We start from the raw sequence: 27,748 nt of genomic DNA on the forward strand, positions 1-27,748 counted from the left end.
TTCTGTTCAGATTCCTCTTGAGAAACCTATACAACTATCACAAATCAATATCAAGAAATAAACTTTAGGACCAAAAAAATGAATTAAAACTAAGAAAATAAATGAGATTAATTCAGGTGCCGAGAACCTCATAATTTATCATTTCTAACTCCAGAGTTATAGGTCTCACATTTGTGAAGCATCATCAGTCGAGTGCAACAAAGAAGATCTCTAGAAAAAGTATTTCTGATATTTTAGTAAGCATCAATCAATTCAAAGCTTGAAAATCCTCATCTGGACAACCCCTGTTGCATTTGAACTTTTGAAGATTTGTTTGTTGAAATCCCACCCCCCTGCACCAAAATTGTGGTCAAATGCTCCACTAGGGTGCTAAATTGGTTGATCAAACTTTTTGATAAATGCAAGATCAGTGATGGTAACTTACTACTCATTAACCAGCAAATGATTTGACCATTCAAACCTTAATTAAAACCTTGACCCTGTAAACCTTTTCCTTCTGATACATTTGCTTGCAAAAGTGAATTTTTTCCTTTAAAAAACCTTCCTCTGAAAAAACATATTTGCTGGAAAAATTTAGAACCTTTTTTTCAAATTCCCTACCCCACCCAGGAAAAGTTTAAATTCCCCAGCACCAAGTACAGATGACAATCAAATGCCCATGGGTTACCCAAGGGGGGTGGGAAGTTGGGGCTTCAGATCAATCAGTGCATAAACCACAAAGTACTTAATCAGAACATTTACCTTCTTTATTGGGAATAACAGAAACACATAATAACTGCAACCTGTTAAGCCAACAATTGATTATATGTAACTCTTCAAGAGAATGTTCTACATCCACGAAATGAAATACAATTACAGTATTATCTTTACAAGGCTTCTAAAAGCCCTTTTCAAGCTCCTTTTCTTAATCAGCAAGCTTGATTGATACCTATTTCTAAACCTTACATTTACAACATCCAGTTTAGTTCAACATGTTTGATAAAAGTTATGATTAAACTACCAAAATAGCAAGGAAACTAATTATCACACAGTCTTTTCTATAAACAATGTTTCTGTGCTTAAGTGGCTCAACATTGAACATTTCAAGTGTGATATTTGGATAAATTTTACTAACAAGATTAAATCTTGACTGTTCTTGTTTAATGAACATAGATTATCCACTATATAATTGTTATACATTTTATTGTTTCTGTTATTGCCTTCTCATGCTAAACAGGATGCAGAAATACCTTAAATTAAGTTTTGCCATTTTACCTCCAATTAAAACATATATGCTTATTGCTGAAGAAATCATCCCCTGTTAGACTTTTTTAAAAGACTAATAGCTTACACTGTGTCTTAAGAGATACAGTGTAAGCTCTCGTATGCCAGCACTCTTGTCACATGAAAAAGGTGTTAAGTTTGTAATTGGATCTTAACCGGGACTAGTGAGTAGCCACTAGAGATGTGCACCACACATGGCCACTTTTACGCACCAGCCAAGGGAACCCATTTCTCACATAAAAGTCCTGCATACTTCACAGGCCAAAAGCTATATCATATAACTAACATATAAGAAAAGCTGTTCTTTTACAAGAGTCTCTTTAAGGGGAGTTCATACTGTAATCTCATCAACCACAATTAATATAATTACATCCACATATTAATAACAATTCATTACACATTCCTAGCCACATCCAGTTTCTAAATTTAACCAGAATTTGGTTTGTCAAAGTAAGGTATCTGGAGAAACCCTTTCTGTCCATTACTCTAAGCACTTAAAAGATAAAAAATCGCTGAGCCATGGGGATGGTTTCCGCTGGATTGCATGTAATATGTTCTTTGATGGATGGATTATCAGGATCAACGATGTGAACTTTGTATGTCTGGGGATCCACTGCAAAGCAACCAAATCAAAAAAGAAAAGTCATGTACTGCAAATATACAGTCAAGGAACAATTATTGGATGTAAAGGTAAAGTCTGTACTCGAGCCAAGTAGCCCATATGATCAGAGTTTAATTATCCCTGCTCCTGGGTGAGAAACAACTACGTGAGATGCTAGTCCCATCACAAGGTTACCCCTTGGCATTACATTGAGCTTCCCTGACAATTCACTGGTACCCATTTATTCTCCTTTACTGTGAGAGTAAAGTGTTCTGTCCCAAGAACACAACACATTGTCCCAGTCAGGTCTCGAAGCCAGAACTCCTTTACCTGGAGTCCAGTGCACCATTCATTCGGCCACTGGGTCTCCTTACAATTATTGGACGAAGCTGTTCAAATATCATGATCTAACCCTGAGCAGAAGCCTGGTTTGCCATCTTCCTTTTGATCTCACCTGTAAGCTTGGGCAGGTAGTTGTTTAGCACCATGTCTTTCTTTTTCACTGTACGGCAGCTGCAGATTTACAAAGTACAACCATTTAACTAAAGAATCATTGAATACCAAGACAGACAGATGGGTGTTATGCTACTGCAGTCAAGTTGCAGGTAGCATTACTTAGCCCTTTGACCTCAACATCAATAGGCATATTCTCCATACAGTTCTCTATAGGTTTCTTATGGTGCTGACAAGGAGAATTTGTTTAACAATCAAGAGCTTATTTAGTTGATCATTTCCTTAATGCTTATTTGTGACCTTAATGCCTGATTCAGGGGTGATTTTGTAAGGAGAAATTGGATGCTGATCACTCTTACAGGACCAAGGGTTAAATTGAGAGGGTACACATTTTCACTAAGTGCGTTAATTTTTCAGGCAGTCAATCAATCATTTTGTCAGGTTTTTAACAAAAAGTATAACAGGGTAATTTTGTATCATCAACTATGGCCAATGTAAAGAGTTTCAAATCTGACGTTTCAAGCATTAGCCCTTTGTCATTCACTCTGACAAAGGGCTAATGCAGTTGATTATACTTAACTACCCCACCTGCCAGGTGGCCTGGCTGTCTGTCTGTCTGATCCATCTGTCTGTCTAACTATTCCATCTATCTTAGATTAGATTTGATCATCAAACTTCTACCATAATTTTTGGAAACACCATTGTTTAACACACTCACCCCTTAACTGCAATGGTCTTCTTACTGATACCATATGTCTGACAGACATTATGCTTGGTACATTCCTGTACATGTTTATGAAAAGAAAGACATAGAATTAGTCCTCATAAAAGAGGCAGATTCAATCCTGATTTGAGTCATAAAAAATTGTATGATCAACACCAAACTACTTCAAAATCTTCCCAAGACCTCTACAGCTAACAAATTTTTACTGACCTGGCTTATAAACACTACAGAGTTAGCTCCAATAGCAGCCCCAAAAGCACCAAACATTGGGCGTGGCCTCACTGGTTGGGGGGTTGGTATGGAGGCATTGGGATTTCCTGAAGATGAAAAACAAAGCTTAATTACCAGTAAATTAGAAAACACAAAACTTCACCTTCATTAAAAGACAATTTTTTGCAGTAATATTTACAAATATTACAAATGGGTATGAATCTTTTCAGATTGATATTGACAGAAGTGCAATTGAGAACTGACACGTTGATCTTCTCTGCCTCAAATTGGTCAAACTGCTTACCTCAGTTGCAAAATGAATTTTGTTATGCATGCCAGAAGCAGACCAATGCTGTGAGTTGCCCTTTCTTGAATTGTTTACAGTCAATGTGTTTGTTTGGTTTTGAAGTCAATACTGGATCACAAAAAAATATTTCCTTCTATTTTTTTCTATGAGAAACAGAAAATCATTATAATTCAACAATAGGCATTGCCTTTCTTACCCATCTGAGACCATGCAATTTGTCCTCCCTTCACCACAATCTCTGGCTTAGAACCAAATAGTGCTGGATTCCACAACACCAGATCTGCCAGCTTTCCAACCTGAAAATTATATCTCATGTTATAAGTACCCTTGACACCAGTTTAACCCTTAACCCATTCACACCTTAACATCAGAATGCATATTCTCCACACTGTTCCCCATACATTTCCTATGGTGTTGAAAGGGAGAATTTGTTTCACAATCATAAGTGATTGTTTCCTTTATTCTTATGATCTTAATATTTTTTCCCAAGGAGAATATTCTAGGGAGAAAACAGAAGCTGTTTGCTCATAGGAGTTTATGGGTTAACACATAACATCAGTATGCACACTCTCCAAACTGCATCTCTATACAATTGCTATTTAACAAATAGATTCCAAGTTGCAGTGCGTCTGTTCAGTAATAGATCACAGATGACGTCAAAATGTGGTAAGAACAAAAAAGTGGCACACGAGGCGCAGCCGAGTGTGTCACTGATGTTCTTACCACATTTTGACATCCTCTGTGATCTATTACTGAACAGACGCACGGCAACTTGGAATCTATTTGTTTTATATAATAAAGAATTCAAAAAAGTTTTAATGATGTCATCTATACGTCTGTCCCCAAATAGATCATAAGTGAGAACCAATCAGAATGCGTGCATAACTGAGCTTATTATATAAAATGATATTGATGAGGAGAATTTGATTGATGATCAGGATCTTCTTGAATTATTAGTGATCATTTCCTTTGCTCTTATGACCCTTATATTAGATTGAAGGATGATACTGTAAGGAGAAATTAGAAGCCAGTCACCCTGGGTGAATAAAGGGTTATAATGACTCTTGATGAAACATCTTCTTCTCCTTCTGTTTCACAGAGTAAAACAAGACAGTTAAGAGGGAGAATCTAGCAGTGCATCACCAGTCGCACAAGGCTTTTCTCCATGAAACCCTTCAATTGTCTGGCTCTTTTACCATACTTTAACTTGTTAAATAATAAGTTGTTTATTTACCTCTATTGATCCAATGACATGTGACATTCCATGCGCCAATGCTGGGTTTATGGTGTACTTGGCTACGTAACGGCGTACACGAATATTGTCATTGTCACCCTGGTGATGACACACATGAATGCAATTATAGCTACTTTGTAAATATATTCTACAAAAATTGCAATGTATTATACTTGCAATCACTACCAAATAAACAAGTTACATATCTTGTAACTAGATTATACATCACTGTACTTGATGAGTAATAAAAACTGAGGATATGATTTCCAAAAAGAATGGACCTGTGAATTCACCAAGAAATTACTATCTCACACAGAAATGTTTCAAAATTGTTACCGTTTCATCAGAAAGTTTTCCTCTCAGTTTTTTCATTTTATCAGCTGTTTGCCATGTGCGACAGATCACCTCTCCAACACGGCCCATGGCCTGCAATGAGAACAGTACAATTTCCAGGTTTAAACTTGAATCTGGTGTGATAGACTCTTACACCTCAAAATATAGTTGGTATGTGCTAGAAAAAAAGAAGCAAGTTTCTTATATCTCTCACAGTTAGTAAATGTGTTATGATATGATTTATGGCCTTAAATCTGAGCAGGAAAAACCTGATCCATAACTTACAGTTCTCTATAGGGACCTCAAACTGGGTTAGTAAGAGGTATGTATGCAGCCTTTACCTGTGAATCTGAAGAGATGATGCTTATGGCTCCCATGTCATGCAGTATATCCTCAGCTGCAATTGTTTCTGCTCTGATACGAGACTCAGCAAATGCCACATCCTCCTTCAGATTTCTGAAAAAAAAAATTTCTTCACTCTCTTTTTAAAAGCAATTAATATTTAAATACTTTCTGAAAGGAAACTATTACACACTGAGTAAAGATATTTGTGAAAAAGAATTGAAAGTAAAATATATTTTCAAACATTTTCAATAAATTGGTGATTACATTTGTTCAACAAGATGCTAAAAAATGTACTCTTTTTTTTACCTCTTCAGCCTAATTCCCATTCACTAAAGGGGATTATCAGTTGATCCAATGCCAAATTCTCTAAACTTACATGATGAGAATTGTATGATAGACAGCAAGGAGAATTGCTACTGAGATCACAAGAGTGAAATGATTAAACTGGTCAAGACTACTTCTAAAAAGTTTGTGTTAGAAGGGAAACATTATTGAGTTCACTGTTCCCTTGCTTATGAATTAGTGTTACTTGTTATCATTCAAATGTCAAAATATGATATTTCACATATATTTGTGACCATACTTGTCAAGGTGGTGGCAAACCATCAGCATGTCCAAGTGCTCATCAATGGTGTTTCTAGTGAATGGCCTGGTTGGATTGGTTGATGATGGAATTACATTCGCTTCAGAGCACACCTTGATGATATCAGGGGCATGGCCACCACCTGCGCCTTCAGAGTGATAGGTGTGGATAGTTCTACCCTGTAGTCACACAAGGACAGCAGATTTGTTAGACAAATGTGATGGACAGGAAAGCCGATTAGTTGCAAACAGCAGATCACAGATAGGGTTCAAGTCCCTTTTCAGCATAGAAGTTAAATGTGTTTTGGTGTTCAGCAAGATGCATTACTCCTTGTATGATTCTCTCCATAACAGAGTATGATTGGTTTTGGTAAAGGAAAGGGCTATCAACCCATTAAGAGGAAAAGGACCTAGCCCAATGCTTAAAAGTCACTCCATGCTGTGACCTTTGCAGCTTCAGTGCATCAAGTTTTCATTCAACTGAGTGAGGCATAAGAAAGGCTGAAATATTTCACTTTGGGACTCAGGTGAGTATTTACTGTTTATTTCCTGGGAGGAGGGGGGAGGAGGGTCAGAAGATTTTGGTTATGCCACAAAATTCATCTGATCCCTCATTCCCCCAAGGCTCTGTCATTAGTATTCCAATGATACCCCTGATTGGCAGTCAATTTTCTATTAAATAGTCCCCCCTTAAACTTCATAAGCAAAAACTCATCCCTCCTCTGATCCATTTGAAAACTACGTAAATGCAGCCCCACATACTGATTGGCAGTCAATTTTCTATTAAATAGTCCCCCCTTAAACTTCGTAAGCAACAACTCATCCCCTCTCTGTTCCATTTGAAAATTATGTAAATGCAGCCCCTTATACTGATGGTCCATGTGCAACAATATCAAATCTACATTCACCTTAAAAGCTTCCACTGACTGCTCAACACAAGCTGACTCATTCAGTGTGTCAGTATGGATGGTAATCTACAAAAAATAACAATAATCATAACTGACAGAATGTTCACCACAATCATGAACATTACTAAGTGAAATTTGAAGCATCATTATAGTATTTGATAATGATTTATCATTAATAATTATAATTAATGAATCATTAATAAATAATTGCTAATACTCACCTGCACATCGTGTTTCTCAGCAGCAGTCAGTGCACAGTCAATTGCAGCAGGGGTTGTTCCCCAGTCTTCGTGGAGCTTTAACCTGTTTGGAAACAAAGAAAATTAGATGAATACTGACTCTATAGCTGCAAGTGATCCAAAAAAGCCAGATTTTAATAAAATGTAAAATTCTGGCAGGAAAAAGACAACAGCTTTATCTTTCCCTTTTTTTCCATATTTAAAGTCTAATGTTTTGTTTTCCCTTTAAATTTAGTTTCCTTTATGTCACCTACATGCAGAAGGAAAAATGCACTCTTAAAGCTTATAGAAAGCAAATATTCTTTTACAGAATTTCTCCATGTCTTATTAACCCTTCACACCCTAGCATCAGTATGCATATTCTCCATACTGTTCTGTATACATTTCCTAGAATACTTAGAAGGAGAATTTGTTGAGAAATCAAGAGCTTGTTTGGTTGGTGATAATTAAGGAGAAATTAGATGCCTGCAGTCTCCCTTAGGGGCTAAAGGAATATTTCTTACCCTATTGCACCGGCCTTAATTTGTTCTTCTAACTCTGCTGCAACTCCACTAGACTTTGAAGTGTTTCCCTTGCCTAAAAGCAGGAATTATTTTGAATTCAATTCATCAGAATGTTCAGTAAAATGTTAATATGGAAAATGAAGGAAAGAAGAATCAAAGAAACTAAACTTGGCTCACCTGTGAAGCCAAAGTTAAGAGGAAAACCATCTGTGCTTTGAATCATTGCCCTGAAACATTAAATTATTTTTGGACAATCACATATTTATGTATATTTGTGTATTTATACTTCTTAATTTAAGATTGTGGTGTAATTTGTAATCGCATCTTCATCACCATGGAATGTAATTACGTAACTCACTTGATGTGGTTTGGTCCAGGAGTACAAGTGGTCGCACAAGTACCAGTTGCAGGCCCTGTTAAGAACAAAAAAAGTGTTTGAAGTGAAAAATTTCTCCGACAATCACTTTCCAATTAGTGAATGATTTGAGTGAAAATAGTTGTTGTCATCAGTGATCACTAACTAACTTGTTATTTAGGTCTCTACTTGGTAGTGTTCCTTCTATATTATTTGATGACTTAGTGGTGCAATTACTGAAAAATTAATTAATCCAGCTGTCAGTTGAATTTCTTACCAACACGAACAGGTAGTCTAAGAATTTACACTCCTTCTGGTTAATGGTATGTTCCTTACATATTTGGGTCTTTCCACATGATATAGCATATTCCAACAATTTCCCTTCCCAGACCACAATCCATTTTGACAAAAATTATTAGGTGATGACCATGAGACGCAGTGATAAATAAAGGTCCAACAAGTTCAGGGAAGGAGAAACGTCCTTCTTCAACAAGGCTAACTACTAGTAATTAATTTTGTAAACTATCAGAAAACTCCATACCAGTGCCTCCTCCAACCATGGTGGTAAGTCCAGATGCAATTGCTTCTTCAGCAAGTTGTGGGCAAGTGAAGTGAATGTGTGCGTCAATCCCACCTGCTGTCAAGATGAGTCCTTCACCAGCTATGACTTCTGTGCCAACACCACAAACCATCCCCTAACATGAAATAACTAAATGATGAGCTTAAATTTACAGAAACATTTAAGCAAAGCTTTTATTAATAGAAATCTTAAACATCCATTCCCTATCCAAAAATTAAGCATCTTAAAATATGATTGTTTAATACTGAACCACTGGCATGGCTGCCATACAGTTAAATTAAATAATATATTATTGAGATGTACTTAAGGGAGATGCTTACAAGTGCATCACAAATCACCTTTCAAAAAATATGTTGTCATAAATTATGATGAAAAATGTATAATTTACCAACCTCTGTAACACCTGCCATCACATCTGGGTTACCACCTTTTCCAATGGCAGAAATCATACCATTCTAAACAAATAGGAACAAAACAACAGAATCCATAAAAAACAATAAATAAATACCTCAAGCAATAGTCACAGGTCTGCAATACACAACTGCACCACACAAAATCAGAGCCTAACTTAACTGAAAGAATCTATGTTGCATTTACATTTTCTGAGAATTATGAGCTTTCAGCTCAGCGGTTTTCCCAGGATAGAAGGGGGTGGACAGGCTACTCACTGGAAATTGACTCAGAGGACCCTACTCTAGGTAGGGATTTTAATGCTTGTGCACTGCCTCAGGGTCAGAACATGACCTGGCTGCCATCTCAGAAGGCCATGTGAAATGGCCTCTTTGGTCTCTTGGGGTGTAATTTTGACATTCATATCATAGATACCCAAGAGTGGGAAAATTGACTTTCTAACTCCTGAAAATGTCAAATAGCATTGGGGTCACCCCCTCTCCCCTTTCCACCCTGGGCCAAACCTTTGTGAGGTACTTTGCAGTACTTCGTCATATCTAACACTAGCGCAGAGGACACACCTTTATTCCCACGTCAGCCTTTATAACACCAGCAACTGCATCCACAATCAGGGCATTAGTGATGACAGTGTCCAGAGCTGTGTCATTGGTGACATTTGCTGCCTGGCCCATGCCTTCCCTCAAAACCTGTAGGGAAGATAAGACATCAAACTAATGCAGCTGACGAGAATTTGTGACAAGAATGAGTGTGAAATTCTGAGAGAGATATAATGTCCTCACAACATAAAAGGTTTATATGACAAGAAGCAAAAGATCTTACTAATCCTTGGCCAAAATGGTTGTTCACAAAACTTTCTGATACTGCAAGAAGGGGTTTCACACACACATTGATACAAAAAAGAAATGATTTTACAAGGTAATTTTGATTACAAAATAAGAGCTTACCTTTCCACCTCCAAATTTAAGTTCATCTCCATACACTGTGTAATCTTTTTCCACCTCAACAATGAGACAACTGTCACCAAGACAGACCTGATCAAGAGGAACAATAAAATTCACTTTGGCAAACATTAACATCTATAAAATAATTAACGATCCTAAACCTGTCCTAACTAGCTAGCCATATTTTCCTCCTCAATGAAACATGCACTATTTAATGACTGGTTAATGAAAACTCTGTTTCACCTCTAATAGCAGCTCTTCAGGCTTGTAATTAATAATGGTGATAGGACTGAGTGGAGTCCACTACAGTCTATACCATAAGAGTGATCAAAAAATCGGACAATCACAAAGTGGAAGTCAAATTAATTTTGTTAATCAGGAGTATGATTACAGACAGAATTGGACAACAAGAAGTCCTGTTACCAATTAATCAAAACTATGACAAAATTTGAAAAAGAAACTAGACTAAAACAATTAACTCTGTGAAATGCACGACAACAGCTAGTGCACACACATATTATGTTCTGTCCACTCACACAGGTATGATGAGTTAACTATCACTCGAACTGTCCTATTACACCATCCAATTACAAGCATGACCCCTACACTGTCCTATTAGCACTCAGTCGGCAACTAGTATCTGGGAGGCCTGGGTTTGAATCTTATTAAAGCCTACAATTGTTTTCAAATTTATTTTCTGCAGTGACTTTGATTGCAGCTCACCTGCAAGCATCATTTCTTTGTTTGTAAAATGTTTTGTTAGCAGTTCAAATCAGACAAACCTTGTCTCCAACAGTTGGGCCATAAATGTCAATGTACAGTGGTCTTGGAATAGTCACTTTACTGACACCAGCATCAAGTTTATCCTATTGTCACATGAAAACAGTTCAAGATAATGTGATATCATAATATAATTAATCATATATGTATTATAATTATTATGTAAGATTACTGCCTCCTTAACTTTAAAGTTAAACAGCTTGTGGCCAGCAAGTGACAAGCAACTTTTTTTAATCTCTGGGTTTAATCCATGAATGAAAAAATAAAACATTAAATTGCATGGAGGTAACAAATCCTGCAATCTAACTAATGGGTTCTTAGTGTTTTACAGATGTTCCCATCTCCTGAGGTCATGGCACAGTAATCAAATGAATGTTTTTGCAAGTTTTTGTTTGGCTTTGGTTCATAAGCCTCTGGCAGCATGTTTTTGACCCTTCACACCCCAAAATCAGTAGGAATATTCTCCATACTGTTCTCTATACATGTCCTAAGGTGCTGACAAAGAGAATTTGTTTAACAATCACTAGTTTCATTAGTTGGTGATCATTTCCTTTATTCTCATGATCTCAACATTTGATTCAGTGGTGATATTGTAAGGAGAAATTAGATACCAGTCTCTCTTAGGGATCAAAGAGTTACAAGACCTCAGTCAGAGATTTTAACTGACTGGAATTTCCCAACACTGACCTCTTACTAGGTTTATTTCATGTCTTGGTCACTTGATCTTTCCCTTCAAACTCAGCGAGTTTTCTAAAGATTGATTGTTCCCAATGATTGTGTACCTCATCAGCTACAAGTAGTATGAAATATTTAAATATTACTAAATATACAAACCTGTGGCTTATGAGCAAAACCCTTTGAAACAACCTTCTTCATGACAGTGTCCAAGTTTTCGGGCAAAGCTGGTCCATCAGTCAGTCCATTTCCTCCACGAACCACTCTAGCAAGGGGAATATTTTTATGATCAGTGGCAAACTTAACAATTATTTGAAAAGATTGGGTAAAAGGGAGAAAAATCATGTAATTTACAAGTAGAAAAGGTTAGTTTTTATCATCTTCTATGTAAGCATCACTAAAGAAAACCCTCAACTGACCTGTTTCCAGCAATGTCAACCAGTTCAACTGTTTTGGTGTCTCCAGGTTCAAATCTAACCGCAGTACCAGCAGCAATGTTCTGTATTATTAAAAATAATCACAAATCAACAAGTTCTCAAATGCAAGTGGACTTTTGATGCATTTAAATGTGAACTGGTAATTAGGGTTGGTAACATCAATTCATAGATGGATTTGAGGATGTTTAACAACACTCTTACAGTACTTAATTGAACCTTCAGATAAAATAACTAGTTATTTGTTTAAAATAAATGAGAAATTAAACAAAAATTAATATTAGCATGAAAATTTAATTTGGTACTTCAAATTTATATCAATTTTGTAACCACCAACTGAGCTTAGGACACTAAATAAAAAAGTCTAATAAAGAGAGTGAAAATAATTTAATTTTGAAAATAAATTCCAAATATTGCAAGGCAAATCAGTTGACATTTAACAAAGGCTCAGCTAGAGAGCTGAGTTTAGGATTACTAAGGAACAAATCTAATTGAATACCCAAGATGAAGACAAGGATTTGGACCTGGAATGTTCAGCTTTCAAATCCAGTTTCTAACCACTTCCACACCTAGTGTCCATCTCTAACATATATTCAATTTGTGTTTAATTCTCCCTTGTATTTGTGGCACGTTCTCTTCTAAATGAGTTGGGAGAATTTGATATTATATCAAGATAACAACCTCAATCTGATCTTCTCAACACCTCATTTCTGGATAATGCTGTTATATTTTAGGGAGAAGTTACATATTCATCACCTCTAAGCATAAAAGGTTAAGTACAGGTCAATCTTACCAGTCTCATACCATAGGCAGCTGCCCTATCAAATTCTAGTTGCTTGTTGGCCTCAAGGAAATGATAATGACTTCCAACCTAGGGGTTGAAATGTGACAAAATACCAGGTTGACACAACATGCAGATTCCAAAATTTCATGCTATGAAAAAATACTTAAAATAAGCAAAAAATATTTCACAACAAGTACATTTTAAACACTTCATATTGAGAAGAAAAATCCAATTATGTATTTGCCAATATTTTTTTGAGTCAAACAAGTTGTCAAAAAAAACACTCAGGTCCAATAAGAAAGGGGGGAGGGAGTCTGGACCTTCTAGACCCTCCCCCCTGGATCTAACACAGACATAATTATATGACTACTAGTTTGCTATTTGTGTTTGGTTGGAGTTTCATGACAAAATTCACTTGAGCTCAGCCAGTTTAAAAAACACATTTTTTATAACATAGCTGTAGCAAATTTGTGTAGTCAAATTAAAATTTGCCACTTTTCTTCACATTCCCATTTTACATGCTGATGAAATACATTTGCACCGCAGCCCAGCAAACGGAATTTATCACATTACAACATTTCAAATTTTTCTTTGGAAATGCTATAATCTACTGATTCATGCATCTTCTTGTTTCAATTGTATTATATATCTTGATAACTTTGCAATTGATTATTTAATTATTCAACGGACTTAATTTTATTTTATTTTATTTAACAATTGTATTTTTATTAATGATTATCTTTGTTTAATTGTATCGGTATGTGATCCTTAGCAGAGACAGCACTTGTTTTAGAAGGGTGGCCCGCCTAGAATAGCTTGCTAATTGCGGGTCACCTAGGACTGTGATAATATTGTATTGCTAACAAATAAAATTGAATTGAAATTGAATTGAATTGAATTGCATCAACTGTGTCTCATATAAAGATATGAAGTACTTGCTACACCTCAAGCAAATCATTATACATATGACACAAGAAGCGATTGTAAGTTTTTCATTATTTACCTCTAAATTGACAAGTGAGCAAAATATTGCCAGACATACCTGAATAGGCCGGTCACACAAGCTTGTGACTTTCAGTTTGATCGTCCTTCTCTGAGCATTGAGTAAAATGTCTCCTTTGACTGAGGGAATCATGGCACCAGGTGAATTTCTACCACCCTTGAAAAATAACAACAAGTGGAAATCACATCAGACCACCAGATATATTTGGAGTCTAAAATCCCCCTTTGGAATTTTCTTTAATATAACAAGTCTTGTCACAAGACAAGTACATTAACTAACTCTTTAAACCCTAACAGTGATCAGCATCTAATTTCTCCTTAGAGTAACACTGCTGAATTGTTCATTAAAAACATGAGGAAAAAAGAAAATGATCACCAACTTAGTGATAAGAGGTTTTGATTGTTAAACAAATTCTCCTTGTCGGTAACAAAGGAAATGCATAGAGAAGAGTAAGGAGAATATGGATACTGATGTTAGAGTATAAAGAGTTGACCCTTTAACTCTCTAGGATCTGATTGTTAATTCTCCCCTCTGGTTGCTACACATTTCCTTGTGAATTAGTTATGAGAATGTGGTGTTAGATCAAGATGACAACATCTACCTGATAAGTCTGAGTAGTCTCGTTACCTTTTTGCTGGATAATGTATGGATATTATAGGGAGAAGCTATGTGTTAATCACTTCTGAGAGTTAAAGGATTAAAGGACACTGGAAAACTACTAGTGAGAGAAACCTGATGAAACACAGCAAAGTAACCAACCATAAACAAGCATCCATCCTAGAGAGAGTAGCAGTACTCATAGCTGCTTCATGCCATAAAGATGCAGACAGCCTAAAGTAGTTTGGGCCATTTGGCTGAAGTTTTAACTATCAATAACTTTATACACAAATTTCTAACACTAAGTTAAGAGGATACTTGATAACTGAGCCTTTCAAGAGTTAATTCATAAAATCAATTGGCAAGTATGCAGTTATTATAAAAAGTTAGTCTTTGAATTTCAAGACATCACTCACCATAGACACAACATTAGCACTTGCAGATGAAAATATCTCCACTGAAGGCACTGGTAGGAAGCTTCCATAGAGAGCAAGATTCAAGTCTCCATTTTCTTGGCATATTGGACTGTGAACTGTGACCTGAGGGTAAAGCATTCGAGGATCAATGTCAGCATCTGAGCAACAGAGTACCTACCCCTCCCCTAACCCAACATTACACCTAACTTGTTCTCAGTTGACTGTTGTTTGGTTGGGGGAGGGGTGGGTGTTTAGTTGCTTAGATATTGACACTGATCTGAATTTGAATGTTTAAAGGGATGTAATAAGATATGATAGCTGACAGAATTGTAAAATGGTATACTTTTCTTATACAATGTGTGTAATGAAACAATGGTCTATTCTAGGCCAACAATGATTTCAGAAGAACATCTAACATAAAAAGACAAAATTTATTTTAATCTATAGTCAGCCACTATAAATATTTTAACCCCTTTATGCCCAAGATCTAACTGTTAATTCTCCCCTCTAGCTGCTACACATTTCCACATAAATTGGTTATAAAAATTTGGTATAAGATCAAGGTAACATTACTTCTACCTGATCAGTTTGAATATCCTCATCACCAGTTTGCTGGATGATGCGGAGAAGTTACATATTAATCGCTCACCAATTTAGTGCCATCAGGAAATGTCCCTTCCACTTGCACTTCTTCAACAAGTTCCCCTACCCCTGGTAATACTTGATTCACACCTAAAAAGGAAAAAACCTTAACCCCTCACACTCTAGCATCAGTATGCTTATTCTCTATACTGTTCGCTATGCCCTTCCTAATGTGCTGACAAGATTCCACCTGAAGTTTCCACCTGTTCATATGTGGCACAAGACAACAACGGCAGTCAGCTCAGTTGCTGAGACCAGTTTGTAATCTTTAGGGTAGATGTTAATTTACCAATAGGGGAAAACTGACCTAAAAATTGCTTCCCAATGTTCATCAACTCTGCAACAGTCTTTCCATCACGGATGAATTCATTGAGCTGTAATTTAAAATTTGAACAAAAACATAAACAGAGCTGAACAATGTTCACCCCTGCTAAGGACCACCCCCTTGGCTAATTTCCATATCTCAGCTCATTTGGCAAGGCTTGGAAGTTCTAAGCATTATTCAGAACTTATGGGATTTTTTGGAAATTTGGGTACTTTTGAATGAAATTTACAATGCATTTCATTTCAATATAAACAGCCCCACATTTTAGTGTGCATCTATGCAGTTCTTGCAAAAACTATAAAAATATCTCTCTCCAGAAAAGTTAACAAGTATACTGGTGTGGATGGAAGACTTTGGTGGTGCTTTTAGAGTAAAGATGTCCTTTTCACACTCTTTGGAAGCAAAGTGTTCGCGTGGTAAGCGGGCTCACTGTGTTTGCGTAAGGAACAATCGAATGTTAGCACCTTTAGTTACAGTTAATTGGAAGGACACACATTATAAGCTCATGTAACAACAGCTTAACTTTTAGCACGTGTTCCTGTATCATACCAGTATTTCATCTAACACGACGCTTTGTTTGGGGGTTCTCACCAAAAGCCCGTACATGTTGCATTGCATGGGAACAATGCCACTCAAGCATCACAAATTAATTTACACATGCTTGTAACCACATGGTTTTTCAGTACCTGAGAAGCGATCAGAGCCACAGTTTCGGGTAAATTAAGTTTTAAACCACGTGCAAGTCGTTTCTGAGCCAAAAACCCAGTTTGATGTATCAGAAGACCCTCTAATTCTTTTGGGCTCAACCTCATCTTGCAGTCGACAAACAATTCCAACACGGCCAACAGGACAAGCAACAAGAAATTCCCGGTATACTTTGCGGTCTAGACTGTTACATAGTCGTGAAATACACACATTGAGACGCATAAATTTGTTTTTTTTTTTAGTTTTATTAAATCCTCATTGAAATTTTTTTACTCTGAAAATTTTTATCTCCAGATATTCGGCTGTTTAGAGAAAATTATCTGTGAGATCATAGCAAATATATGCGATGAACGGGCACGATGGATTTCGTGACGAAGATCACGAAAAGTGACAGTTAAGCGTGATCCTTCGCAGCCGTTCCCTAGGATGTCACACAATGCTGGAGGGGAGCGTTTCAAAACATAATGTAGAGCGAAGTCGGTTGCCTAGCCTTGGATAAATTAAAAATTAGACCCCTATGTCATATTTCACACAATCTGCACCGAGTCTACGAAGAGTTCCTTGTCATAACAGCATCACAGCCCGTGTTACGTTCTGCCGCAAGATGATACAGAAAGCCTCGAAGAACTGGGGATGGATCCGGCGATGGTTATGGTACTTTCAGTGAAATATGTACTGCCTTTATGTGTTAATAGATTGTTGGTGTACACTTTAATCAGCGAATGCAGAACCTGCATAACATTCTTCATTTTAAAGGATTCATCTGTTAGGTAATCTTCACTCTCACTGGCTACTTAAGTTCCATGCATCCCCTTCATGACAACGAGGCCATCTTGGAAGATTTGGTCTCTTTCCCCGATGTGCCACGCCCTTACTTTACTCGTTTGAGGTATCAAATATGGGGTTGTGTTCTCTCCCGTCTATTTTTCCAAAGGATTACTCCCAAGCCACTCCCTTGTGTCTTCAATAACGCTTCTGAAAAAGGAGCGAGCCTACAAAAAAAGGTAAAATGACAGTAAAATTTAATTTTGAAATTGACTCAGCATACACAACACTTCCTCGAATTTTTTGTCTAAGAGTGTGAGCATAACACAAGTCACATGAATACCTTACCGGGCAAGATTTCCACACAGCCCCATACTTCATTATGCGTACAGTTCTTGGATAAAAAGAACAATGGCAAAAACAACAGATTGCCTTAGGGACTATGGCTTCGTTTTAGACTAGTATGTGATTATCCGGGTTCTTTCTCCCCTACGGCCAACACAAGCTCAAAAATTTTTTGTTTAGGTTTATAAAGTAAAAAAATTTAAAGAGGCAATGCATACCTGTTCTGTGCTCTGTGCTGCAAGTAGCTTTATCACTACTCCATCACATAGTGGTTGGTTTAAAACACTTGCGGAAACAGTGAAACCATCACTTGGATCTAGAGAACACACATCGGAGGGACGATGAAAAAATATTAAATCTAGACAGCTTGAAATCTGATGTGGGGAGTTCCTGTTTGACAGGGTGTTTTCTTCTTCTCCTTTTTCTTCCTTTTTGTTTGGTTTTTTTTCTCTTCATAATTTTTTAAGCCAATGCAAGCTATTATGTAGCATACCATAAAATTTCTTAGCTCTGAGGTATTGTTATTCTATCTTTAAAATCCATCAGTTATTTTTGCTAACATCCAGTTGGTCTAAGATGATCACATGATTTAATATGCCTTAGCTTAAACTGGAGGGTATCACCCAATGACAGGGACCATGCAGAAGGAGGGGCTGGGGGGCTTTAGCCCCACCCCCCCCCCCACCACTTTTTTGCAAAAATAAAAATAATTAAGCAAAAAATTAATTTAACAAAAATAAAGGAGCCAAAAATAACCCCCCTACTCAAGAACTTGCTGCACCGTCCCTGAGTGAACCTGCAGAGTCTTCAATCAGTTTCAATTTTAAATTACTAAGCATTAATTGGGTCTTAATTACCCAAGAAAACCTGTTTGCTCCACAGAAGAGACAACATCCTCATACAAATGTTCAACCATATTTTTACTGGCTGTTATTTGTAGATACACACTGACAGGTATATACAGTGTACCATATACCTGATAAGCTTTTAACTTTCTCTTGAATTTTCCACTTAAGCTCTCTAAACTGAGGTCCAATGAATACACAAGATCCAAGCACCTAAACATGAAAGGAGAATATTTTCATCAATCTATCACAGTAAATTAATTGTTCCTTTTGTTTTCTATTCAAACTTATGCAGTGAGTGTTTTTATATAAAGCCAAAAAGTTTCAGCTGAAATTTAGCATGCATGGTTTAGTCTGACACAACCAAAACTTGTTAATTAAAAAAAAAGTGTGATCACACTTTAATTTTTTTGGTGTGTGATTCAAAGATTAGAAGTGTGAAAAAGTGTGATTTAAAGTGTGATCACACCTAGAAAGAAATTTTTGGTGTGATTCACAATTCTAGATCACATTATCAAGCTTCTAATCACACTCTTGAGAAAAAGTCTGATTTAGAATGTGAATCATATTTCCTATAAATTTAACTTTCTTCTGCATGGGTAACAATCCTTTTAAGGAGCCTCTTTTGCAGATTCAGTCATATTGCTTTTAAAAGTTAGGTTGGATTGCCACTGAAAATTTTAACTATCATTGATCCCTACCTTAGTATATTCTAAAGCTTTTTGCAGAGAACACATGTTATCCTTCACATTTACAAGATCACGATCAAGCCTAATAGCATCTCCATGTACAAGCTTTCCATCCACATAAACCTTGCTTTCACTTGCAAAACTGCAGGAGTAACAAGAATGTAAATGATGAGTGAGGATCATCAGATGAAGGGAAAATATTGTTTCATTTCCATGTTACACTGTGCAACTGTTCAGTAATAGACATTTCTAAAGAAACTGTGATGCTGTGTCAGTGGGAGAGTATAATAGGGTAATTTAGGATCATCAACTGGTTGATAACATAAATTGGCCATTGTAAAGAGTTTCAAAGCTGATGTTTCAAGTGTTAACCCTTCATCAGAGAGATAGATTACAGATGATATCAAAATATGATATGAACAAAGTGACACAGTGCATTGATGACACAGCAACATCAGTGACATCAGTGATCCACAGTGACATGGTGACATCAATGACACAGAGGCATCAGTGACATTAATGACACAGTGACATCAATGACAGGGTGGCATCAGTGACACACAGTGACATCAATGACACACTTGGCTGCACCTCTCATGCCACTTTTTTGTTCTTATCACATTTTGACATCATCCATGATCTGTTACAGTCTGAACAGACCCATAGCAACAGGAAATCTATTTATTAATTAGCCTACAATTCCAAACATTATATACTAACCTGATCATTTCCCAAACTTCTCCCAGAGCAATACGTCCAGCAATTAGCCAGTCTAGCAAGATAAGGTTCGCATTTGAAGTCAGATGGAAAACCTGTAAAGAGAGATTAACGTAAAGATGTGTATTAAGTATTATAGCTTAAATCCTTAACTGAGCAACTATGTAGAAGTTCTTGTCTTTTTGTTTCATAGAGACCCTACATATGCTGCGAAAAAAAAAGGACATTAAGTCTGTACTTGAGCCAAGTGACCCATCCAGCCTCAGCTTATCCCAGTTTCCATAGCATGAAGTGACCAGGAGTAAAACTAATCCTCCCTGGATGGGATGCTAGTCCTATGCAAGGTTACCACTCATCATTTCATCAGGGAAGCCATACCCATTTATACTCCTGGGTGGAAGGAGACTCTGTGAGAGTAAGATGTTTGTCCAAGAACACAACACAATGACCCGACCAGGTCTTGAACCCAGACCTTTCAACCCGGAGTCTAGTGCACTAATCATTTGGCCACTGTGTCTCTTAAAGGTGCGATGAGGTGAAGAGGAAATTGTAAGCAATTTAACTCCCTTTCCTTTGCTAGACCCCTCTCCATTTATCAGCACAAATTATAGCAGATATTTAAAGACAATAGTGGGATGACTCAGTCACAATAACCTATGTTATAGCAACAAATCCTAAGGCATAAATCCAAAGTGAATTATGATGGATCAATGCTAGCTGATATGCAGCATCATTCACAAATGCAGATGCAGGTGACCATTTTGCAACACCTCTACTTTTTACCTGTTCTTGCTGGAACTTGGCATTCTTGTAGCAAATGATAGGATCAGGCAACACTGCTAGGATTGCACCATCAGCCACATGTACTTTGAGATGTTGTTCACCAATGGAATCATCATCTGATGCTAAAATCTGACGAGAGTGATAAAGTTGATAAAGTTTTTTAAATTAGCTCAGCTGTACTAATCCTTGAATAGAGGGGGTAAGTTTCTAAAGAAACTGAGGTGCTGCATAGGTATAGAGTATAACAGGGTAATTTAGTATTATCAATTGAGTTCATATGTAACTTGGCTGCTGTAAAGAGTTTCAAAGCTGATGTTTCAAGGGTTAGCCCCTTGTCAGAGAGAATGATGAGGGGCTAATTCTCAAAATGTCAGTTTTGAAACTCCTTACTAATCCTTGGACCAATAGAAGTAGGGGATTCAGTTGTATCATACCCCTTAGCTTCTCTTTCAAGATATTCAAGAAGATTTTACATCAGCACCTTTTGTTTACAATAGCTGTTCTTTTCAAGGGGGAAGGTTATTCAAGGGAAGAGCCAAATGAGGTGAGTTTCTAGGGGGGAATTGGATCCCTTTTTGGCACATAAGGGAAAGTTTATAGAAACTTCTAGTAAACAGTTTAAGCTGGGAGTAACATTTGATTGAGTCGTCTGATGGTTCAGGTGAGGGTAGTCATGAGAAGGACTGTTGTCTAATTGGTGACTGAAGTTTCAACAGCCTGAGCAGAAGAACTATCCCCCTAAATTCTCTCTTGGCCTCATACTAAACCATACCACATCTCCCTTACAGACTTCAATAACTGTTTTAACTTCAATCTGATATCTGAATTAGAGCTCAAAAAATCACTTATTTTGGTCTGAAGTGGGTTTAGGTTTCTAAGCTAAGCTGCAGTTTAATATATATTAATTTGTTTTGTTTCAGAAGGGTAACGTACAGCTTTGTTTCTGCCCACCTTTGGGTATTCTTGTGTTGTGAACACAACCTTGCAGTTTTCTCCTACATCAATATTTAGACTTGTATGGCTTCCTCCACTTTGCACTTTGTAAATCCACTGACAGTCTGACTGTGCCAAACAATGAAGACTGAACTGACGTGTCACCAACAACTTCAACTATGAAAACAACATTATTGGTGAGGCTAGTTACAAAGGTCATGTTCTGGCTGTACTTGTATTGCAAACTTAGCAAACTGTAAATACTAGAACTGTTTATGTAATATAATTGTGTTTCAAAGAAGAAATGCAAGTGTCAGAAAACTAAATAGTGAACATCAATTATGGTATTAAATTTGGGATACATTTGTTTGTCCCAAACCTCAAGTCTGTCTTTGTAGGGATTTCTGAAAAGCCAGATTCCTGGAAAAACAAGAAAAGTGAGGGATGTTGGGACAGGAACAAACAGACCAAGAGGTCGGGTACAAACTGACATAAATTGGGTACAATTTGTCTGAATTTAGGTAGGATTTGACTGTGTGCAAAACATCTGTGGGTATAAAATGACTGGTGGCCATATTTCCCGTGAATGATTCAAATTGTATACTCACAGGGTGTGTGAAATAAAGTCTGGAATTCATTGTTTTTAACTTGATGGGGTGAGATTCATCAGCTGAAGAAACTTTCTGAGGAATGCAGCGAAACTCAGCGCAACCATATCCAGGTACTGGCTGTAAACTAGTTTCCTTTCCCATGTGTAGTTTCTTCTTTATTTTTCTGCCTTTGGTTAGATTTCTGTTATAGACCTGTGTGTTGAGTTCCATAGATATTATCTATTTATTGCTCTACAGTGTTGTATCTTGGTGCAGTGTTGTATATTTTATGTGGGATAATGTTATCAGGAATCGTTTTGCATGACTGTATGTTAATAGCAATATCCATGCAATAGTTGAAGTTGTTATCTTGATCTAACACTAAACTCTTGCAAACAATTTATAAGGAAATGTCTAGCAGGTAGAGGAAAGAATTAACAATCAAATCTTGGGAGTTAAAGGGGTAATTAATATCCCCATGCAGAGTGAGCTATAGAAATATGAATTTTAAAATTTATTGAGCCTAAACCACAAAATATTAATGAAATATCTAAAAAAAAAAAAAAAAAGGAAATTTAAAAATGATGATGCTCAATAAAACAATTGAGCAGTTCAGTTGGTCTTGTTGTACTCCTCTCAACCCTGATCTTGAGGTATGAGTGATTTTTAGGGGATTTTGGTCACTTATGCAATGACTTGACCTCAGTTATTACTGAATGCTGGTTGAATCAGCAGAACAACTAATAGAAAATAAGTGAAAAAGGAAGACAACTTTTGTGGCTTTCAAAAAGAAGGTCTGACAACTCTTATCATTTATGGTGCTGAAAATTTGCCTTGCTGCCTAAGTGTGGCTTTGTAACTACCCAAATAATACTATCTGAGAGGCAACGGTTCGAATCCCATCGAAGCCTGAAAATTTTCTAGCTTCTTCTCTGCAATTGCGAAAATCGCAGTCCACTTACGAGAATCATAATTTCTTCGACTGATTTTCATCCGCAGGTCAATGAAGTTCATTTCATCATATGTTGTGGAAAGCTGTTGTCTGCAAAGGTTTTTTTACAGCCAATGTGATCAAACTTGTTTAGCCAGAAATTTCCTTTTTCTAAGGGTGCGTTCCCTTGAAATGATCGAAGTCAGGATTTCGGCTCGTCACGTTTAATTGACGCTTTGGAAATATCATCTGTTTGCGTTCTGAAGTTCACTATTTAAGAGGTAAAGAATCACGTTTCCTGTGAATTTTATTTTAACTGACTTTCAGTATAGGTTCAAAGCAACTTTTCAGACCAAACTAGATTGAAAAAACTGAACAGATACCAGATTGGCAAAGTGGGGGTTGTGGTAACATAAGATATGGGCTTTGTTCACTAGATCCTTGTTTTGAACAAAATATTTCGAAATATAGAAGCTCTTATTTAATAAAGTTTGGATAAAAGGTGCGCTGTCGTTGGTTGAAAGAGCGTGCTCTCTATCAGAGTACAAACCAAAGAGCTGAGCTAAAGCTGTTGCACCATCTGCCACCATCTGGTACAATTATTGTACCATCTCCGACCTTTTCCGTGACCTCTCTCTAGCTTTTCTTCGTTACTTTAAATTGTAATTTCGAAACAAGCAAGCCGGCAAGTAGCAACAGAAAAAGTAGACAAAGATTTATAAACATACCAAGCGCCGTAATTTACGTTATTATAACGTGGGCGGAAACGAAAATCCTCAAAGAGAAAACGAAATACAGTCCGAGTTTTGAAGGTTTTCACGCTCAGTTAGATTGTAAGCTTACATACGGTAATACAAATCAAACACAGCGAACACTCGAATAGTATATATAGTTTCGTGTTTAAAAACAAAATGGAACATAACAGGAATGATGAAAAACATAGGCACACTGGCATAACCGTTAAAATTCATACTAATCACGATAGTGTCAGAGCGACTTCGATCATGCAGGGGTCCATCGCAGCTAGCTCATCATCGCGATCTTCGGATATCGCAGTGAAGAAAGCCTCAGAATTACATCGGCCGCCCTTCGAGTGAACAAGTAAAAGGTTGCTCTGATATCCTTTCCGATGCGATGAGTGGAAGGCCACATCGGTCACAGCAGAGGAGTATTACAGCACTGTCACTGCAAGCAATCCTTATGTTCTTGTGAATTCGGTTGTCGTTCATGCTTAACACACAAGCCTTGTGCAGTTTGTTTTCTCTGTGTCATGGGAAAAAACTTGCGCGTTTTTATGAGCCACAATTCGGCCAGATTTCACTGAACATTTCACTTTCAGATTCTGTATTTGAAACTACAAAAACTTCAGGCAAACGTTTTAATTTCGACCTGCCGAACTCTTTCAATTTGTGAACTGTTGCAGATCGTGACCTTTGATGGTTTGTGAACTTTGATGCTTTGAAATTTTTAACAGCTTTAGTCTTGTGCAACCATTCTAACAAGAATTCTGATTGGCTTATTTTAGCGTGCCTTATGAGAGTTCATAATGTCAGAGAAATGCGCGTGCCGTGATTGATCAGAACGAGTTCATTCTATTTCCATAGAGTCATCGGTACGAGCGCGCGCATTTCACAATACATTTTATAAAGGAAATGAAAATCTTATTCCTCGAGCGTTGATCTAGAAGCACTTAAGAATTTTTAAGAACACCGTACTTCTCTCGTGTTCTTAAAAATTACCGCGTGCTTATAGGACTCAACAATGCACTCGGCGCGTTTTTTATTTCTTTAATAGAGCATGTTGACGACACTGTTGTTCGCTTTGGAAATAAAGATTGTTTTGAAACTTGAAAGTAATGCGTGGGGAATTTAACGGATTTTTTAGTATGATGCAAATAGAGAAGCCTTGATGACTGTGCTCTGTTCGGTTGTAAGGCTCCTAGGGAGCGGCAAGAGCACTCAGAAGTGAGAAGCAACACTCAACTCCGGCGGTTTGTGTTTCTCCCCACACTTTTATCGCGCTTTAGCTGCTTTCTGTGTGCTTTACAACAGAACAGAGCACAGTCAAGGCTTCTCTATTTGTTAACTAGGAGGCCCGGGTTCGAATCCCGTCAAAGCTTGAAATTTTTCAAGCGTCTTTTCTGCAGTTGCTAAGAGGTTATCGCAGTCCACCTACATGGATAATAATTTCTTTGACTCAATTTCATCCGCATGTCGATGAAATTTACCTCATTACAAGTTGTTACGGAAAACTGTAGTCTGCAAAGGTTCTTTGTACAGCCGGTCAGATCAATCTCGTTCAGACGGGTGCGTTCCCTCGGGACAGTCCACATCACGATTTCAGCTCGTCACGTTTAATTGACGCTTTGGAAATATCAATAGTTTGCGTTGTAAAGTTGAATATGCGAGTGACAGAGAATCACGTTTCCAGTAAGTGTTATTACCGATATGAATTCTCCGATTTAATAGACTTGCAGTAAAGGTTCAGAGTGAAAAAACTGAATAGATATAAGATTGCTTAAGAAGGGGTTGTGGTAACGCAAGATATAGGCTAAGCACACGATATTCCTATTGACTACAAAAGATTTCGACACATAAGCGCTGATCAGAATATTAATGGAGATTTCGTGGTGTTAGCCGTGATCTCGCGTTTTAAGTCAAGAGGTTGTGTTCTTGGAGGAAATATTGCATTTTAAGTGCAGATCTTGCATGTTAACTTGAGATCTCGAAATAAAAGTCATATCTTGTTTTATAAGAAGAAACTTGCATTAAAAAAAAATCGAGATCAATTACCCAGCCTTATTCATTCGCAAGAATCCGTTTATCTTTGAACTTGCTTTTCTTCATCTCAAGTTCAATTGATCTTCTCGTGTAGGCCAAGTTCGAATGATCATTTGAGAAATATTGCAGTCCAACTCAAAGATTACTTCGCAAATTCGAATTTCGGTAAACACGAGGAATGGAATTATGATTTCAGAGATCACGAAATGCGTCTCTGACTTCACTAACCTTCGTGCGATCCTTGAATAGTTTGACCAGAATATAAAAAAATATATCTCTTAGTTAAGATAAAGATATCGAGATTTTACCGGATTTCTTTCACTTTCCAGAGCAGTATAACTTCTCTGTGCCTTTCCCAACAACGAGTCCTATGAAGAGTGAGCAGACGGAAACCACAAAACAATAAAAGACGGGGGTTGGGTCGAGACATGCCTACAACACTCCTACGACGCACCCTCTTTTTCTTCTCGCCCCAATCTACTCTCTGTTTTTTGGTTTTTTGTTTTTCGTTTTTTTTTTTTTGTTTTGTTTTGTTTGTTCTGTTTTTTTCCGTTTTTTTTAAGAGAAATGATTGAAGAAATGGGAGGGAAAATTAAATTTTAACAATGTGAGTGGTGGAGGGAAGCGAAAAAGTTTAGTGGGTGCACAGGCGGCCCAAGCTCCAGCTGTGAGATGATCATCTTACGCAATAACGGTCATGGCGGAATTATAAGAGTTTGTATGGGCATATTTACGACCGCCCTCAGGAATAAAAAAAAATACGTCAAATTCTCAAAAAAAATACCTCACCTCGCTTCCACAGCGTATTGCTTGTTATCTGACCGCTTACTTTGATGAAAAGAGCCCATTTGAGCGAGTTGTTCATTTCGAGGTTTTCAACGTACATAAGAAAGGCTTATACTATTTTGCGAAACGAAACGAAATCAGGTGAGATAGAACAAAACTAAAGGAATAATGCAGATATATTTTCTAACAAGGTAAAGAAAACTTTCACAAGGAATTTGGAGTATTTTCCATGTATATTATTTATTTACTAGAAAACTGTCATGTTGGTTTTGCACCGAAACAGTGCACACCCTTCAAAACGCACGAAACGAGTCTTTCAAATCTCTCAGGAGAACATGCCAACTTCCCCCTAGAATAGCTCCGTCGCTAGTAAAAACAGCTTTTACCTCTTACTTTCCGCTCCCTCCCATGTCATTAATTGGACACAACCTCGGTTTGGGCCTTCAGCAGGGTTCTCTTGACTTGGTTTCGGCGTCACGCAATACGGTACTACACAGTTGTCGATTTTGATTAAATGAACCTGTTAGCCCAAACCTCTTGTTGCATGTTTATTGAGATGGAGTTATTAATTGGCTCTTACTTAATCATTTGAAGCTGAGGAAAGGAAAACACCGCCTTGTTGCTTGGCAGTGAAGAAGTACAGACTACAGCTAATTAAAACACTTACGTACAAGGAAAGGTAAGACTTGTAAACCCAATCTGTCACGAGTCAGTTTTCTCAGGCGGCATTTAAATCATTAATGGTCCATTTTGCAAAACAGTAATTCTTCCAAAATTACTGCCTCGCGAAATAAACTTAGAAGACGTTTATATAGGTGAAGATAGCTTAGACCTTTTGAGATTTGATAGTGCTTTAAATTGAAACTTACCGAAAACCTATTGTATGACACGAGAATAACGACATCGTTACCGCTGAGTGAAAATAGCCTAGCTATTACGCAAAATAGTAATTTTTCTGACATTACTACTTTGAGAAATTAATTATATCTGGATAGAGAAAGAGGAGGTGACCGAACCCTTCGAGAATATACTATAATGAAATGTTTAAGCGTATTTTTGTGACCCGAAAAGAAAGTTATTGAGGGGTAAAAATAATCCATTTCGCAAAATAGTAACTCTCCTAAAATTACTATTTTGCGAAATAAATTTTGAAACGGTTTAAGAAATAAGAGGAGGCCAAGATGTTCGGTGATATACTAATTTGTAATGTTTAAATGTATTTTTGTGACATGAA

General features: G+C 37.1%; 2 protein-coding genes across 3 annotated transcripts; both read right to left on the bottom strand.

Moving 5' to 3' along the window:
* Positions 1–728: 728 nt before the first annotated feature.
* LOC131786823 (urease subunit alpha) lies at positions 729–16,481 on the bottom strand. 2 transcript variants are annotated; one of them, XM_059103889.2, is made up of 27 exons: positions 16,332–16,481; positions 15,628–15,694; positions 15,328–15,410; positions 14,679–14,801; positions 13,705–13,821; positions 12,672–12,749; positions 11,864–11,943; positions 11,604–11,709; positions 10,772–10,855; positions 9,993–10,079; positions 9,609–9,734; positions 9,030–9,092; positions 8,599–8,752; positions 8,061–8,115; positions 7,880–7,929; positions 7,703–7,775; positions 7,182–7,263; positions 6,961–7,026; positions 6,054–6,232; positions 5,467–5,581; positions 5,129–5,218; positions 4,793–4,891; positions 3,755–3,854; positions 3,252–3,358; positions 3,036–3,100; positions 2,319–2,377; positions 729–1,876 (listed from the first exon to the last, which is right to left on the bottom strand). In XM_059103889.2, the coding sequence occupies exons 1-27, from the start codon at positions 16,455–16,457 to the stop codon at positions 1,758–1,760; spliced, it is 2,553 nt and encodes an 850-aa protein (XP_058959872.2). In that variant the 5' UTR covers positions 16,458–16,481; the 3' UTR covers positions 729–1,757. The 2 variants fall into 2 exon arrangements, with proteins under 2 accessions (XP_058959872.2, XP_066028410.1); XM_066172313.1 differs by lacking the exon at positions 16,332–16,481 and adding an exon at positions 16,195–16,293.
* Positions 16,482–18,380: 1,899 nt separating this feature from the next.
* Positions 18,381–26,115, bottom strand: LOC131786881 (uncharacterized). Its single transcript, XM_059103951.2, has 7 exons — positions 26,037–26,115; positions 22,036–22,230; positions 21,446–21,604; positions 20,495–20,623; positions 19,715–19,806; positions 19,007–19,136; positions 18,381–18,518 (listed from the first exon to the last, which is right to left on the bottom strand). Exons 2-7 carry the CDS (start codon positions 22,177–22,179, stop codon positions 18,381–18,383), a joined length of 792 nt encoding a protein of 263 aa, XP_058959934.2. The 5' UTR covers positions 22,180–22,230; positions 26,037–26,115.
* Between the last annotated feature and the right edge of the window lie 1,633 nt (positions 26,116–27,748).

The sequence above is a fragment of the Pocillopora verrucosa genome, chromosome 9 (genome assembly GCF_036669915.1).
Source record: "Pocillopora verrucosa isolate sample1 chromosome 9, ASM3666991v2, whole genome shotgun sequence".
NCBI classification, from domain to species: Eukaryota; Metazoa; Cnidaria; class Anthozoa; order Scleractinia; family Pocilloporidae; genus Pocillopora; species Pocillopora verrucosa.